The 13,202-nt window shown below is 37.2% G+C and overlaps 3 protein-coding genes across 9 annotated transcripts; 1 reads left to right on the top strand and 2 right to left on the bottom strand.

The window, feature by feature from the left end:
- The first annotated feature begins 128 nt into the window (after positions 1-128).
- LOC102607429 (uncharacterized) lies at positions 129-2,992 on the top strand. Its single transcript, XM_006473340.4, has 7 exons — positions 129-341; positions 420-489; positions 568-627; positions 1,184-1,298; positions 1,558-1,673; positions 1,880-2,004; positions 2,376-2,992. The coding sequence occupies exons 1-7, from the start codon at positions 265-267 to the stop codon at positions 2,497-2,499; spliced, it is 687 nt and encodes a 228-aa protein (XP_006473403.2). The 5' UTR covers positions 129-264; the 3' UTR covers positions 2,500-2,992.
- Positions 2,993-5,254: 2,262 nt separating this feature from the next.
- On the bottom strand, positions 5,255-8,310 carry LOC102606934 (B3 domain-containing protein REM16-like). Of its 3 annotated transcripts, none has more exons than XM_052440941.1 (5): positions 8,107-8,310; positions 7,812-7,982; positions 6,286-7,099; positions 5,945-6,123; positions 5,255-5,797 (listed from the first exon to the last, which is right to left on the bottom strand). In XM_052440941.1, the coding sequence occupies exons 2-5, from the start codon at positions 7,920-7,922 to the stop codon at positions 5,498-5,500; spliced, it is 1,404 nt and encodes a 467-aa protein (XP_052296901.1). In that variant the 5' UTR covers positions 7,923-7,982; positions 8,107-8,310; the 3' UTR covers positions 5,255-5,497. The 3 variants fall into 3 exon arrangements, with proteins under 3 accessions (XP_052296901.1, XP_006473401.2, XP_006473402.2); XM_006473338.4 differs by having other exon boundaries at positions 7,812-7,981; positions 8,093-8,309; XM_006473339.4 differs by having other exon boundaries at positions 7,812-7,981; positions 8,101-8,309.
- A 33-nt stretch (positions 8,311-8,343) lies between these two features.
- LOC102630736 (B3 domain-containing protein Os11g0197600-like) lies at positions 8,344-13,202 on the bottom strand. 5 transcript variants are annotated; one of them, XM_006473336.4, is made up of 7 exons: positions 12,745-13,202; positions 11,924-12,422; positions 11,422-11,519; positions 10,458-10,947; positions 9,968-10,143; positions 9,308-9,669; positions 8,344-8,478 (listed from the first exon to the last, which is right to left on the bottom strand). In XM_006473336.4, exons 1-6 carry the CDS (start codon positions 12,826-12,828, stop codon positions 9,352-9,354), a joined length of 1,665 nt encoding a protein of 554 aa, XP_006473399.2. In that variant the 5' UTR covers positions 12,829-13,202; the 3' UTR covers positions 8,344-8,478; positions 9,308-9,351. The 5 variants fall into 5 exon arrangements, with proteins under 5 accessions (XP_006473399.2, XP_006473396.2, XP_006473397.2 ...); XM_006473333.4 differs by lacking the exon at positions 8,344-8,478 and adding an exon at positions 8,983-9,220; XM_006473334.4 differs by lacking the exon at positions 8,344-8,478 and adding an exon at positions 8,983-9,220 and having other exon boundaries at positions 9,315-9,669.

Below are 13,202 nucleotides of genomic sequence, written 5' to 3'. Positions count from 1 at the left end.
TGTCCATTGGGGGTCTACAACAGATGTGGACCTGGAAGCCACGGGCCCGGTCCCAGCCCAATTAGAAAGAAAGATCCGGCCTAGTCATCGGTTTCTTCCCTCCTGAACCATCATCAGAAACTCTGATTACAGCCTGCAGATTACGGGATAAAAATAAAAATAAAATCTAAGGGACTGACTTGCGAGCTTGAACTCTCTCGCTTCCTACTTGTTGTTGGATCACCACAGCGGTTTCCGTGACGGAGAGAGGAAGGTTAGGTAAAGATGACGGTTTTTCACTTCTTCAACTGTGCGATTCTGACTTTCGGCCCTCACGCAGTCTACTACTCCGCCACGCCCTTGTACCGCCACTATCCCGCGTCAAAATTTTTAGATCTGTAACTTGTCTTTGGAGGCTAATTTACATTATACTTGTGCAGATCCGAGTATGATACACTTGGTACCTCTGTGAAAGCGGCTCTCGTTTATCTCGGCACAGCTCTTGTTAAGGTTTGTACGCTTGGTTAACTCATAATTTAATGTACTTAAGCTGTAAATTATTTGAAATTTGAATTGTTACTTGTGCAGCTTGTTTGCTTAGCGACGTTTCTTAAGGTATCAGAGAATGATAACTTCGATCCATATCAGGTACTTTTTTTTTTTTTTTTTAATCTTTCCAAGTTGAAATTTTTTTTAGCTTAACTTGTAATAGTTTGCTGATTTTGAAATTTATATCTCACAAAGCTAGATAATACATGTAACGAGAGAAGCAAATTTTGATCAGCTTCGTTGGTATAATAATAATTGATTTTCATCATCGTACGGTTATCACATTCTTAATTTCCTTACTTTCTATTCCACATAAGTTGATTTTTATTTATTCTTTGGTGAATACACTTCAGAGATATTAGAGATAAAAGAGATGATGCATGCTAGTAAGTAGTTCTTTACAAATTCAAGTTGGTGTTGTATATTTTATGACCATTATATACTGCAAGGCTGTATAAATATTATGTGTTTTGAAAGTCATGAAACGTTACGAAAGATGATCGCAAGTCTGTGCAAGATTAGTATTTGATTGCTCTATTAGCCGGTATGAGTGGGGTAGCTAGCTTTTATTCTTACTTAGATAATGCCTTTGTTTATGATGGTTTACTTCCGGTGGTTTGTTCATCATACAATCAAGAATGTCGTTTTTCTTCAGGAACTGTTGAAAGCATTGATCGGTTTTATAGATGTTGCTGGGCTTTACTTTGCCTTAACCCAGTTGACTCACAGGAACATTTCTCAGAATCATAAATTTCAAGCTGTTGGACTGGGTGGGTAATCCTTGATTCAGTTATTTTGTTAAAACACACTCACATGTGCGCACAGAGAGAGAGCTATATACATGTTAATTTCTTTATCTTCTTTTATTAATTTCTAAAGCAAAAGGTTTTTTTTTAATTTATTTGTGACTGCATGTGAACTTAGTTGTAAGTAGTGGGAATGAGGTCCTTGCTCTTTCCTTTTAGACTTGTCAAAACTGTAATCTTAAACTTCAAAGTTACTATCTCACTTCTTTCTCCATGCTGGCAGGTTGGGCTTTTGCTGATTCTGTTCTACATAGATTGGCTCCACTTTGGGTGGGTGCTAGAGGACTAGAGTTTACTTGGGACTACCTTCTTCAAGGGCTAGAAGCTAATGCAAATTTGGTAAATTTGTTCTCTCAGTTGACAGAAGTTACTTTTCTAACTGATTTCTGTTTGCACCATGCAATTTTTGATCTTATAATGCATAAATTTCAGCAAGATGGGAAGTAGCTCAATTTTTTCCCGGTGGAAATGGAGCTGATATGTCTGTCCACTTGTTTCCAGTCGAGGGTTAAATTATCTGTATCCTGATTTAATTATGATTTCAGGTGTTGAGTATTTCCCTTGCTGCATTGGGATCTTTGATGTGGCTTCGCAAAAACAAACCGAAGACGTTGATTCCCATAATATATGCATGTGCTGGGATTGTTGCAACCATGCCATCTATTACAAGGTTTGTTCTTCAACCTTCATTGTAACATTGTTTTCTTTACTAAAACGTTTGCGAGATTTGAGTTTTTTTCTGATGTTAAAACTGGGTTAATTTACTTCAAATCCATCAATTTGGAAATACAAACATTTGGGAGGCCTAATTTATGGTCTTTCTTAATTACTTTTGAACCTGTAAACTTGGCTTCATTTTCCCATAATAAACTGTCCACAAACCCCAAATGATGTATCTTTTAAAACCATATGGTGGTTGACCTTATAGCATCCATGCAGTGATCACCAATTAAAAGCATTTTGCTTGCATGGTTTGGAACAGCCTGTGTAAAGAATAGTACTCGTCAATACCCTTATTATTCTGATATATGGCCTTTGCAGCTATTTGAGGCGGGGACTGGGATGGCAATTTCCAAAGGTGGTGGGCTTTGAACTTTTTACTTCGTTGGTGATGGCATTCATTAGTTGGCAACTCTTCTCTGCGTGTCAGAGACCTTCTGCCTGACAGCCTGAGGAAGCCAAGCATTACTTCTGGACAGTTGGTTGAGGCAGTTTTTTTGCAACAGCATAATTCTCTTAAAGAGGGCCTGTTCCTATGAGCATATTCTCCTTATGGTGGTCCTGATCTCCTTTTTTTGAACTTTCACATCATCATTCTAGTTTGTGTTAATTTATTGGTATCTAACTCAATCTTCAGCATTCTTATTTTGCCAACTCAGATATAGAGATTTCTCAGATGCAACTCATGCAATGAATTCATGAAAATTTTGGATGGAAAATGAGTTTGGCTTGCATTTGAGAAGTTAAAACTAAAAAGTGGTGAAATTATCAGTCGTGGGCTATGTCTCTTTCCTGTCTTTTGTACGAGCAAAGTTTTGAAGTTAGTGTGTGATAAATCTTTTGCAGGAACCTTATCACATACTGTTTGCGGGTGTTCATTGAAGGTACAATGAAATAGAAATTCTGTGACTTAAACGAGTGACATGGTGATTTTCTTAGTGCTTTCTTCACTCCTTCAATAACAGGTTTCTTCTTTGACCTTCTACAGCCAATCTACACATGCATTCAACTCCAAATTAAGAAAAAGTATAACTTTGAATAATATTTATGTAATAAGATGCTATTTGATACAACTCTCCCGTTCCATGCACGTACTCGTGTTTAAGTAATTGGTTGGTTTCTTTCTGTTGATAGCGTTGCAAGTCTCATGCTTGCACTGCAGAGTTGTAGGTCTAGCTTCGTTTTGATTTTCATGCTTTGTGTGCAAGTTAGGGTGATCATTGGTCGTCTTGTTGGCTGGCTTTATTATAATCTTCTCGGAGTAGGTCTTATAATAGATTTTGATTCTGAACTTTGATTTACCACTATTTGAAAACAAGAAAATTACCATATCCTAAGCAATGATCTTTTACAAAATCCTGCCTCCCACTTCCAAAATACAAGCGATTCCCGTTTTCTTCCACATTTACAGCCCAATGTCTCCCCATAGGACTGTCAACCATGCACTTTCCTAGTGATCTTCCGTTAAAGTTCTTGAAAAAAGCTGGCGGCATACACTAGAAAATTAAAATCAGGTATCCTCAAAATGGAGTCAACAACAGAAAGGCATGAAATCTGTTATAGCCAGGAGTGCAAATGCAGCATTAATTGAAGGTGAGAATTGCTAGTACTGTGAAAAGAGTGCCAGAGTCAAGAGGGGTTTTTTTTTTTTTTTTTTTTTTTAAATAAATAAATAAATCAAGATAGGCTATTACGTTATTCTATATAGAAACGTCAAATTCGAGGGGCAACAAAGTATCATTGCAAATGTGAGGGGTGAAAAAATGAAATTGTCCAACTTTCAGTAAAATCTCCAATCTTTTCCGAAAATATATTTTCGGCCACCCCTGGTGCAAAGAACCTGCACTCATGGTCGCTGATATTTTACAAAGAAGGTTATTTAATTCGTATGAGAACATGGTTTGCATGAAAATCAATCAGTGGTAATAATTAAGAACACAAACGTAAAAAGGAGAAGGCTCTTGTGCAACAGACAGGTTTTGTAATGCTTCGAATAAAGGTCAGTAAATGCATACAAAAAATGAAAGAAGAAACAGTACTGGTACTACCAAGCGTTTGGAGAAGTCGTCAGTTAGGACCTTGAAGATGGTTGGTCTTTTTTCTTAGTATTTCTTTCTAGCCATCCTTGGAAACTTTATCACTTAAACCAAAAAACAGAGAGCTTCCTTTTCTGGAAAAGACAGTCATACTCTTTGCAGTTTGCTCTGTTATGAAAACTAGAAGAGGATTAATAGAATAATAATAGTCTCTTATCTCTTAACTGTTCAGGGCTGATGGGATCAGCCATAACACATAGTCTTTGCTGTAGTGATTAAATGCTCAGGTAATATTTAACAATGGCTGCTAAACTTATCAAACGATCCTGATTATGGCTATAGCCATAATTGACCTGTGTGCATCAAACTGCCGTCATTTAATATGATATCGTTTAATCGAAGAAAAACATTAATTTTTCTTTTCTAAGAAATGACACCGATGCGGCCCTCCAATGAAATGTAAGGAGTGAAGACACAAAAAGTTACAGAAATAAACAAGAAATTACACGGAGTGACGCATCAATTCATATAATAAGTTTTTATTTATAGGAAGACGAAAATAGTTACAGAAATTTCACCTTATTCATCGTAATAGAACGGCTGGAAAATCTTGCACGATAGAGGATTTTTTTTTTTTTTTAAACCACCAGAAGGTGGGGTTAGGCAGGACCGGTAATATAAATCAGAAACTGAAATTTATACACAAGGAGGGGTACATAAACCATGACCTCCATAATAAATGAAAACACATAAAAAAATCAAGAATAAATGGAAGAGAAGGCTGTCAATATTAGCGCCTGACATTATTTTTTAAATAAAATTGTAATGCTTATTAGGTTTGGACAAGATTATATCTTAAACTAATATGGCACATGATATTATCACAAATCACATTAAATGATTACTTATCTTAGAATTTCATTGCTACATGTCAATCACAAAAGTTGCATCCAGCTTTCTTTCGAGCAATTCAGCTAATCCATACAATCAATTACAAAGTTCGTCATCCAAGTTGTTAAATTTGAATCTTCTTCAGTGACCCAGGCTCAGATGATGGTTTCAATATAGAGGTAACAACAAAGGAGGCTTTGTTGTTGAACAGAGAATATTGTGAAACATTTCTAAAATGTTCAAACTCCTAATTCCTAATCTCCCAAAATGCAGTACTCTCAAATGACAGCTTAGTTGAACGCATAAGTTGTACATCAAAGCTTATCATAATTAGTCTACCACAAGTGTAAGACCAGTTGCATAAAGTAATCCGACAATATATTACATGTAATTTACAAAGTACAGTCCAAAAGTCAAGCGAACCGCGAAATACTTCCAACACCAGTTAACAGCAATTTACAAAGGCCCAGAGCCTAGATAAACAAGCAGTTTTCTTTCCGCATCAGGGACAACTTTTCAAAGCTGTAAGGAAGCGGGGGCCACTTGGGTTAGTGGAACCACAGCATTCACCACTCGAAAAATGCTGACATTTAGGACCATAGGTTTGGTTCCTGGGTTGTCTGGGCCGAACACACAGACATCAAATTCGTCTAAGTGGTTATCTACAGCAAAATTCTTCCAGCCGCCAGACAGGCCTCCAGAGCAACGAGGTTTGCAAAATTGAAATCGGGTGATCCATGTTTTCTCATTCAAACGAAGAATCACATCTTGATTCTCCAGGGTGAGATACTTTGACATCCAACTTGCAGGAATAGCCTGACGAAGCAAAACCAGGATGATATGAGGTCAACAATTTTACATAGGGAGTCATCCAGCAATTAATTTCAAAATATGGAAGAATAAAGTAAAAGAGATTAACAAAGTTTAGAGAAGGTAAAATAAGATTGAAAATGAAATGCTTACCATATAAAATCTCTTATATACATGAGTAGGTCTCATGACTACTGTGAAACTGTCAGTGGTTGATACTGCTTGTGCCATTAGCAAAGCATTATTTTTCTCATCTTGGGTCACAGGCCTCCTGTTAGATGTAAAAGGTGGGCTCAATGCCACATTTCCATTGATGATTGTTTGTTCATCACCTAGGGCATTTGTTGCAGAACTAAAATTAATAAACAAGAATAATTCAAACAAGAGAATACACAGCAGACTACAAAAACTAGTCATTGGCCAACAAGATTTGTTCAATTAACAAGTTAGAAACCTTTTGTCGTGCAATAAAAAGAAGAGAAGAAGCTGAATACCAGTTTTGGTCTTTAACATCTCTGCAAAATTAGTAGACACTGTCTTGCTTCTCGAACTTCGCCTAGTATGAGCGAGCTCATTAGAACTATCAACCCTCCAAATTCTTTTGCTAGAATCTAGGGTGACAATTGGCTCTCCCACTGGTATTTTGTTAATTTCATCATTACTTGCTTTCTCTGGCAGAGTCACGTCAACATCACAATCTGAAGAGTTAGGAATTCCTTCCACACAACTTTCTCCAATTCTTCTTTTGGTTTGGGATACACTGCCATGGTCTTTATGCTTACGTTTTTTGACAAAATATGAATTTCGCCTGCTACGAACAAACTCGTTAGAAGTATCATCCCTCCTAATTCTTTTGCTAGAAGCTGGCGTGACAATTGGCTGTCCTACTGGAATTTTGTTGATGTCATCATCGCTTCCTTTCTCTGGTGGAGTGATGTCAACATCACAATGTGATGAGTTGGGAATTCCTTCCACTGAAGTTTCTCTTATTTTTCTTCTGGTTTCACGTCGATTGCTGTGCTCGGTATGCCCACATTTTTTGACAAAATATGAAACAGCTTTTTCACATTGGCTTTGCCCATCAAACATTAAAACATCAAAATGTGAGCCTCCATTGTACTTAAAGAACAAGATATCATTTTCTCCCAGGAAATGATCTTTGACAAATTCTGGCCAACCATGACTGAAGTACAAGGTATGATCTCTCGTTGTAATTCCTACGACCCATGTAAAACCGCTGGGAGCCTTCAGGGAGACGGTTACTGGAAGCTTCTTTCTTAAATTTCTAGCAACCTTTTCGGGAATAGCCTGCGATTCCACAAAATGATAAATGTTCAATAACCATTCAAGGAAAACAGAAAAAGGAAGAAAGAAAGCAGTGGCACTTGTAAATTTCCAAGATTCAGTTGAGTATGTGTTACAATCCTGGATTTTGCATGGGCTAAAAATGATAACCCAAATGGGTATATAAGCTCATGGACACCCTATGGAAGTGTCCTGGATTCTTCCTTCCTCCACCCTACGGGTTCATACTTCACAACAATATGCTTCCTCATCTTTCGAGCAAGAATTTAGGTTACATTATGACCAACATAGTAAAACCGATGCGTGCGTGAAACAAAAGGCAAAAAATTAGATTTTGTTGTGCCCGAGATAGTAAAAAAAACACAAAGGCCGGCCCTAGTTCCAACGGTGACTGGTTTCCTCCACTTGTATGTCAATTTGTGGCTTCTTCACTGTAGGAGCTTCCACTCACATTGGCAGTTACCAATTGCGAGAAAAAAGTTTCAATTTCGAGTTAATTTTAAAGGCAGAAAGCCAGACGTCACAGGCCCGCCGGCCTTGTTTGTTACTGGTTTTGATGCGTGTTGAGCTTATTATATATAAAAATGATTATTTGCAATGAAGGATACTTAGAACAAATAATAAGGGTCTGAAGAAAAAAAGTATTTGTTGTGAACAAGCTGAATTTGTAAAAGAACTTTAAAATGAAAAAGAAATAAAAGCATGGTAAACGTACAAGTTGGTGATCAAAACCAGTATGAAGATACTGAATGAAATGGATACACTGGAAATGGTTCCAATAAATTTCCTCTTCCCAACTCCTGCATTCGTTGCACGCTTCCCCCATGTCCCTCAATCTGAAGCTTTGGATCCGATCTGATCTGATCTCAACTCAACTTCAGAGACCTAACGAAAGAATAGAGTTGAGACATTACGTCATAATGCATTTAGTTTAATAAGTTAATTATGAACAAGAAAGTCAGAAAATTAAAATAAAAGCGTTATTTATTTATTTACTTTTTTACCAGGGAAGCTACTCCAGAACAACAGATGAGGCACAAGCGAAACAGTTGATTTGATTTGATATTCTTTTGCAGGAAAGATATGACAAAGACGCAGTTGAAGCCTGAAGCTATTAGCTGTTACCCCCTTCAACCTTGTGACTGTGTCTGCATCCGACTCTTGACTACAAACACTCCGATGAAGCTGAGCTGCAACACTAGTGAAAATACTGTGTGCTGACCCCTGTATCCTTTTACATTGTTCAACAACTTTACTCCTCCGAATCACAGGCATACACGTGGCAGTTGCAGACAGCAGAAGCTGTCCCTCCCCGATGTTACTCGCTCCAAACCACCACAGACAGTAACAGAGCCTCTTAGAAGTGCGACGCGTCATTTTCCCTAGAATAATTAAAGTACAAAAAAGAGAATATTTCAAAATTTTTATCCAAAAACTTATTTCACATTTACTAATTAATAAATGAAATAATATAATTATTTTATTTTATTCTTATAAAAAATTACTAACCACTCAATCAATAAATGATACATTACTATTTAGAATTAAATTTAAAATAAAAAAAATTTAAAACATCTATCGTAGTTTATGTTTGTCACTCTTATTTCATTCTTAAATGAAAAGAATTTAAAAAAAAAAAGGAGTAATAATTACGGGCTTCTATTGTATGTTAGGGTTAGGCCTTCATACGAATTTCGGTTAGCTTATTACTTGTGCACACTTGACATAGAAAGATTCGGTTCCAGTCCCTTACCATCTACATAACAGGTCAAGGTTTAAAGCTCCTAGTGGTCTGTCGTAATTTTCTTAGGCCGGAAATGTGTTTAGTGCCTTTGAAGCAAATACAAATTACAAACAGATAAACAAATGCGAGGAAGAGAGACAGCTAATAAAGATTACATCATATATACAACGGTTTCCAAACCATTCCTATATTAAACTAGAATGGGGCGACAATAGATTTCTGATAGCCAAAATGGTACATACGACTCAGATAGCCGCATAGTTCACCAAAAGCTTTAGCTACATTTTCTTAGGAAAACTTTCTGTTGCCTATCGTGCGTGAACGCACGACTCTCACCTAGTTAGCCTTGGTTTCTACTGATTTACAAAAGAAAGACCATCCTGTAGAAAACAGCCACCAAATTGTCTGAAAAACATAATTGTCCAAAAAATTAATTTTTGAAGAATAAGAAAAGGATGTATCAATACCCACAACCTAACACGTTCTTTGATGTTTGATCCCTTCCGGTGCCTCAGAAAAGGGGATGGTCAACAGTAGATGATTCGTTAGATGTTAATTTTCCACTTTCAAGGTCCACTTCTTTCCTTCCAACACCAGTTATATGCACACGCATGTCAAGCTTGCTGATAAGTTCAAATATGCAGACATCCCCAATTTTGATGTCATTACCACGAACAAAGGCCATCCACCCTCCACAAAACGTATGCACCATCCGCCCTTTGGAGTCTGGGAGTGAATTAACGGTCCAGCATTCCCCTTTTAAATTTCGAAGGACAATCTCTGTTTTGCAGTCAGGAAGATGTGCCATGGCAAACTTATATGGGATTTTCTGCATGACAATAACGAGTCAGTAAAAGAGAATGAATGATTTTTTATACTCCCGTAAATATGGAGTGAAATTCTTGAGGTTTTAACATTTTGGTGAGTAATAACAGCAGTCGGCTAAGTAAAACATCGATTATTACTTCACTTGTGTCTTCTGGATCTTTGAATTTACTCAAATGTTACGAATAATTATAAATTTAAAAAAAGTTATCCATGATACAGTTCCATCAACCACCATATATATAAGAAATATAAAAGTCAGCAAAATATCAAAAGCAGCAAACACAAAGGAGAGTACTAACCAAAGTATATGAGCCACTGATGTTGAACTTCCTCATGATTCTCACAAAATGAGGAACACATGAATTAAAAGAACGAGCAGCTTTCTCTTCATCAAGTGCCATCATCGTTCTTAAATTGCCTCCAGGTGTCGAATCCATTTTAGCTTCAACATTATTTCTATTTTGAGCAGCAGCCTCTGTAGTGCACACAAGCCAAGTTGAGTTACCAGGTACTTTCATGAGTGTATAGATTAACCCACACAAATCTCTCTAAAAATTGTAGGTCAGAATATTATGAATTGCTATTAAGCATGAAGAAAAATTAAAAAAAGAAAAGAAAAGAGAAAAGAGGTACACTCAAAAAGAATGGTAAAAATAAATACAAAGCGCTCATCTTACCTGTAAATTCACTTAAAAGAATCTAATTGAAGACACATGAAGTACAGCATTGCCCCTTGCATAACGGATCACAACTAGAAAATCCCAACATATGATCAATTGACAGCTTTACCTGATTTTTCATGGCTAATTTTTGGCAGACAGCACGTTGCAATACTAACAGAATTCCTATCTGTACCAATATGCTTCTTTATTTCACATGACTTAGAACCTTTCACGTTGCATAACTGTATTTTTTTCAGAGAGTTCTTCTTCACTTTCTTTGGCACACCATCAAACTGTTTGCATGATATGGTGGTGGAGCTTACATTTGACCCAGTTAAGACTGTTGTTCCCCTCTGACTATCTGGGTACTGCTTTCCAACTCTAAGAATATACACATGCAATTCACATTTGTGCACAAGTTCGAAAATGCAGATGTCTCCTAATTTGATCTCATTACTACGAACAAAGGCCAACCATCCTCCACAAAAAGTATGACTTGTGTGGACTTTTGTTGTAGGCACAGAATTCACAGTCCAGCTTGCTCCTTTCAGGTTGTGAAGGACAACCTCTGTTTTAAAATTTGGAAGATGCGCCATTGAAAATTGATATGGTATATTCTGCGCCAAAAAGGGGGAAAAAAACGACTGATCTTATTAACAGAATCCAGAAAACTAAAACAATAAATTTTCTATGTAATTGAATACATGCCAGGAGAAGTAAAATGCTATTAGCCCTAAGTGAATGGGCCAGCAACAATCAAAGGAACCTCTGCGTGAAGGCTGTCAAGCCACCATCACTTGGGAGCAGCAATGCCAGATTTAATAAATAAATACAGAGGTGCTAGTTGATGTGAATCTAAATCTTTGGTGGCTGGGGAATTTGTTGAGCAGCAGATTGAAGTCGAAAGATTGAATAAAAGGGCTGAGATTAGGAGGTGGTTGGCGAGTAATGTCATCTGTTCACCAATATTTTCCACAACATTCTTCTAAATTCCAGTGGAATACGTATTTTGGGGGGGGGGGGGGGGGGTGTTGCGGTTGCATGGACCATGCTCCTGTCAAATATCCATAATAGCAAATGAAACTACTTACCAGTGTATATGAACCACTAACATTGAACCTCTTCATTTTTCGGACGAAATAGGGAAAAGCTGATATGAATGATTGAGCAACTTTTTTCTCTTCATCTTCTGAGAACAATGAAAGACAACTTTTATCATGTAAATACAATTCATCTTATTTGCTGTCACTTTCTAACAGTAAAAGAAAATCTATTCAAGACGGTAAAAACAAGAAATCTCTCACAATTCTGAAATTTTGATTAATAAAGATATTGATGTTAAAAACTCCTGTTTACAAGAAGAAAATTTGGATTACAATTAGTACTTCATTGTGGACGTGCTTATATACTAGAATATTATGCAGAAACGAGCACAGTCCATGAGTCCAATTTCTATAATTCTATTTCCAGTTTCTTCAAACGACCGGAGGACTCAGAAAAGGGTAAAAAGCAACAGAAATGCTCAATATCTAGGAAATTGTTCAACCAAGAAACAGATTGTCTTCAAAATCAACGCAAGGTTGGATTTGTTACCTGGCTTTATGTTGCAAGTTTTCGGTTGAGAAGGCGATGCGAAGATCGTAGATAGACTGAGACACCTCCTTGTTTCCTCACAGGAATCTGCTTCCCGGTCCCGGTTATCATCTATACAATCCGATTCAAAAGAAGAGGAGCATTCTCTAATTTTCTTCAACAAACTTTGAAGAGCTTTGTCTGAATGGGCAACCGCCTCCTCTCTTTCTCTCTTTTGTCCCGTACTGGTGGACTTCGAATTAAATGCAGCTTCCTTCTCACATCCACTCTGATCAAATATTTGCACGGTGAAATGCAACTCACCATCATATCTGAAAACCAAAAGGTCACCACATTCTATAAAATTGTCTCTCAGAAATACTGGCCATCCTTTATCAAAGAACAAATTATCATCCTGTTGAATCAAGTCAATGTGCCATGTATCCCAACTAGGACCTATTAATGTGACTGATCCGGATGTTCTGCCCTCCATATGTCTCACGAATTGTAGTGGTAATTTCTGTTACATATAGATTTCAACTGGGTCAACATCCAACCACACAACCCATCAGCATTTCATCAAAATTTGATTTAAGTTATAAAAAACTTCTGTTTAAAGCTAAGAAAATCTTTCATCTGAACTTCCAAAGTTAGTGGATGAACAATGTAGTGAAAGTCTACAAGGACTGTTCTGTCTTATAATAGCAATTTTTTTCTTCTGCTTAGCCTCTAGATACTAGTCATTAAGCACTAAACCCTAATTTGTTGCTAAAATTAAGAAACAAATGATCAGAGAAAATAAATATTGCGAGACAGAATGGAAAAAAAAAAAAAAAGATTACCAGACACTCTGCACTTAAATTAGAAGAGAAAATATTAAAGAAGCAAGGCCGTCGAAAATACAGCATCCCTGGTTGATTATCCATCGTATCGTTAGGATAAGTCGAAAACCATTAGCTTTCACTATCACTCAAAAGGATTTGGGCTGTGATTCTTTGACAGACCAAAAAAACTTCCAGAAGAACTTGTTTGAATCAGAGAGAAGCAGAATGAAACGTTGAAGATCAAAGCGATAGCTGTTCTATCTTCTTGCCTGCAGCCTACAGTGTTCGGCTGTCTGCTCTGCACTGCTGGTTGGAGTTTGTGTGCGCGTGTTAGATACGCACCATAGACGTGGTTTGGTGCTCTGATCTCGTTGTCGTGGCTCTGGGAGCGTGTTTTTCAGGCCGATTATTGGTTCGTGCCGTAAGCGCTCGCCAGCAGGTCAGCAACTAGATCAAGCCTGTGACACGTGGAATAG

The sequence above is a fragment of the Citrus sinensis genome, chromosome 5 (assembly GCF_022201045.2).
Source record: "Citrus sinensis cultivar Valencia sweet orange chromosome 5, DVS_A1.0, whole genome shotgun sequence".
In the NCBI taxonomy this organism is placed as follows: domain Eukaryota; kingdom Viridiplantae; phylum Streptophyta; class Magnoliopsida; order Sapindales; family Rutaceae; genus Citrus; species Citrus sinensis.
The sequence above is the reverse complement of the archived record's forward strand: the minus strand, read 5'-3'. Positions and strand labels throughout refer to the sequence as shown.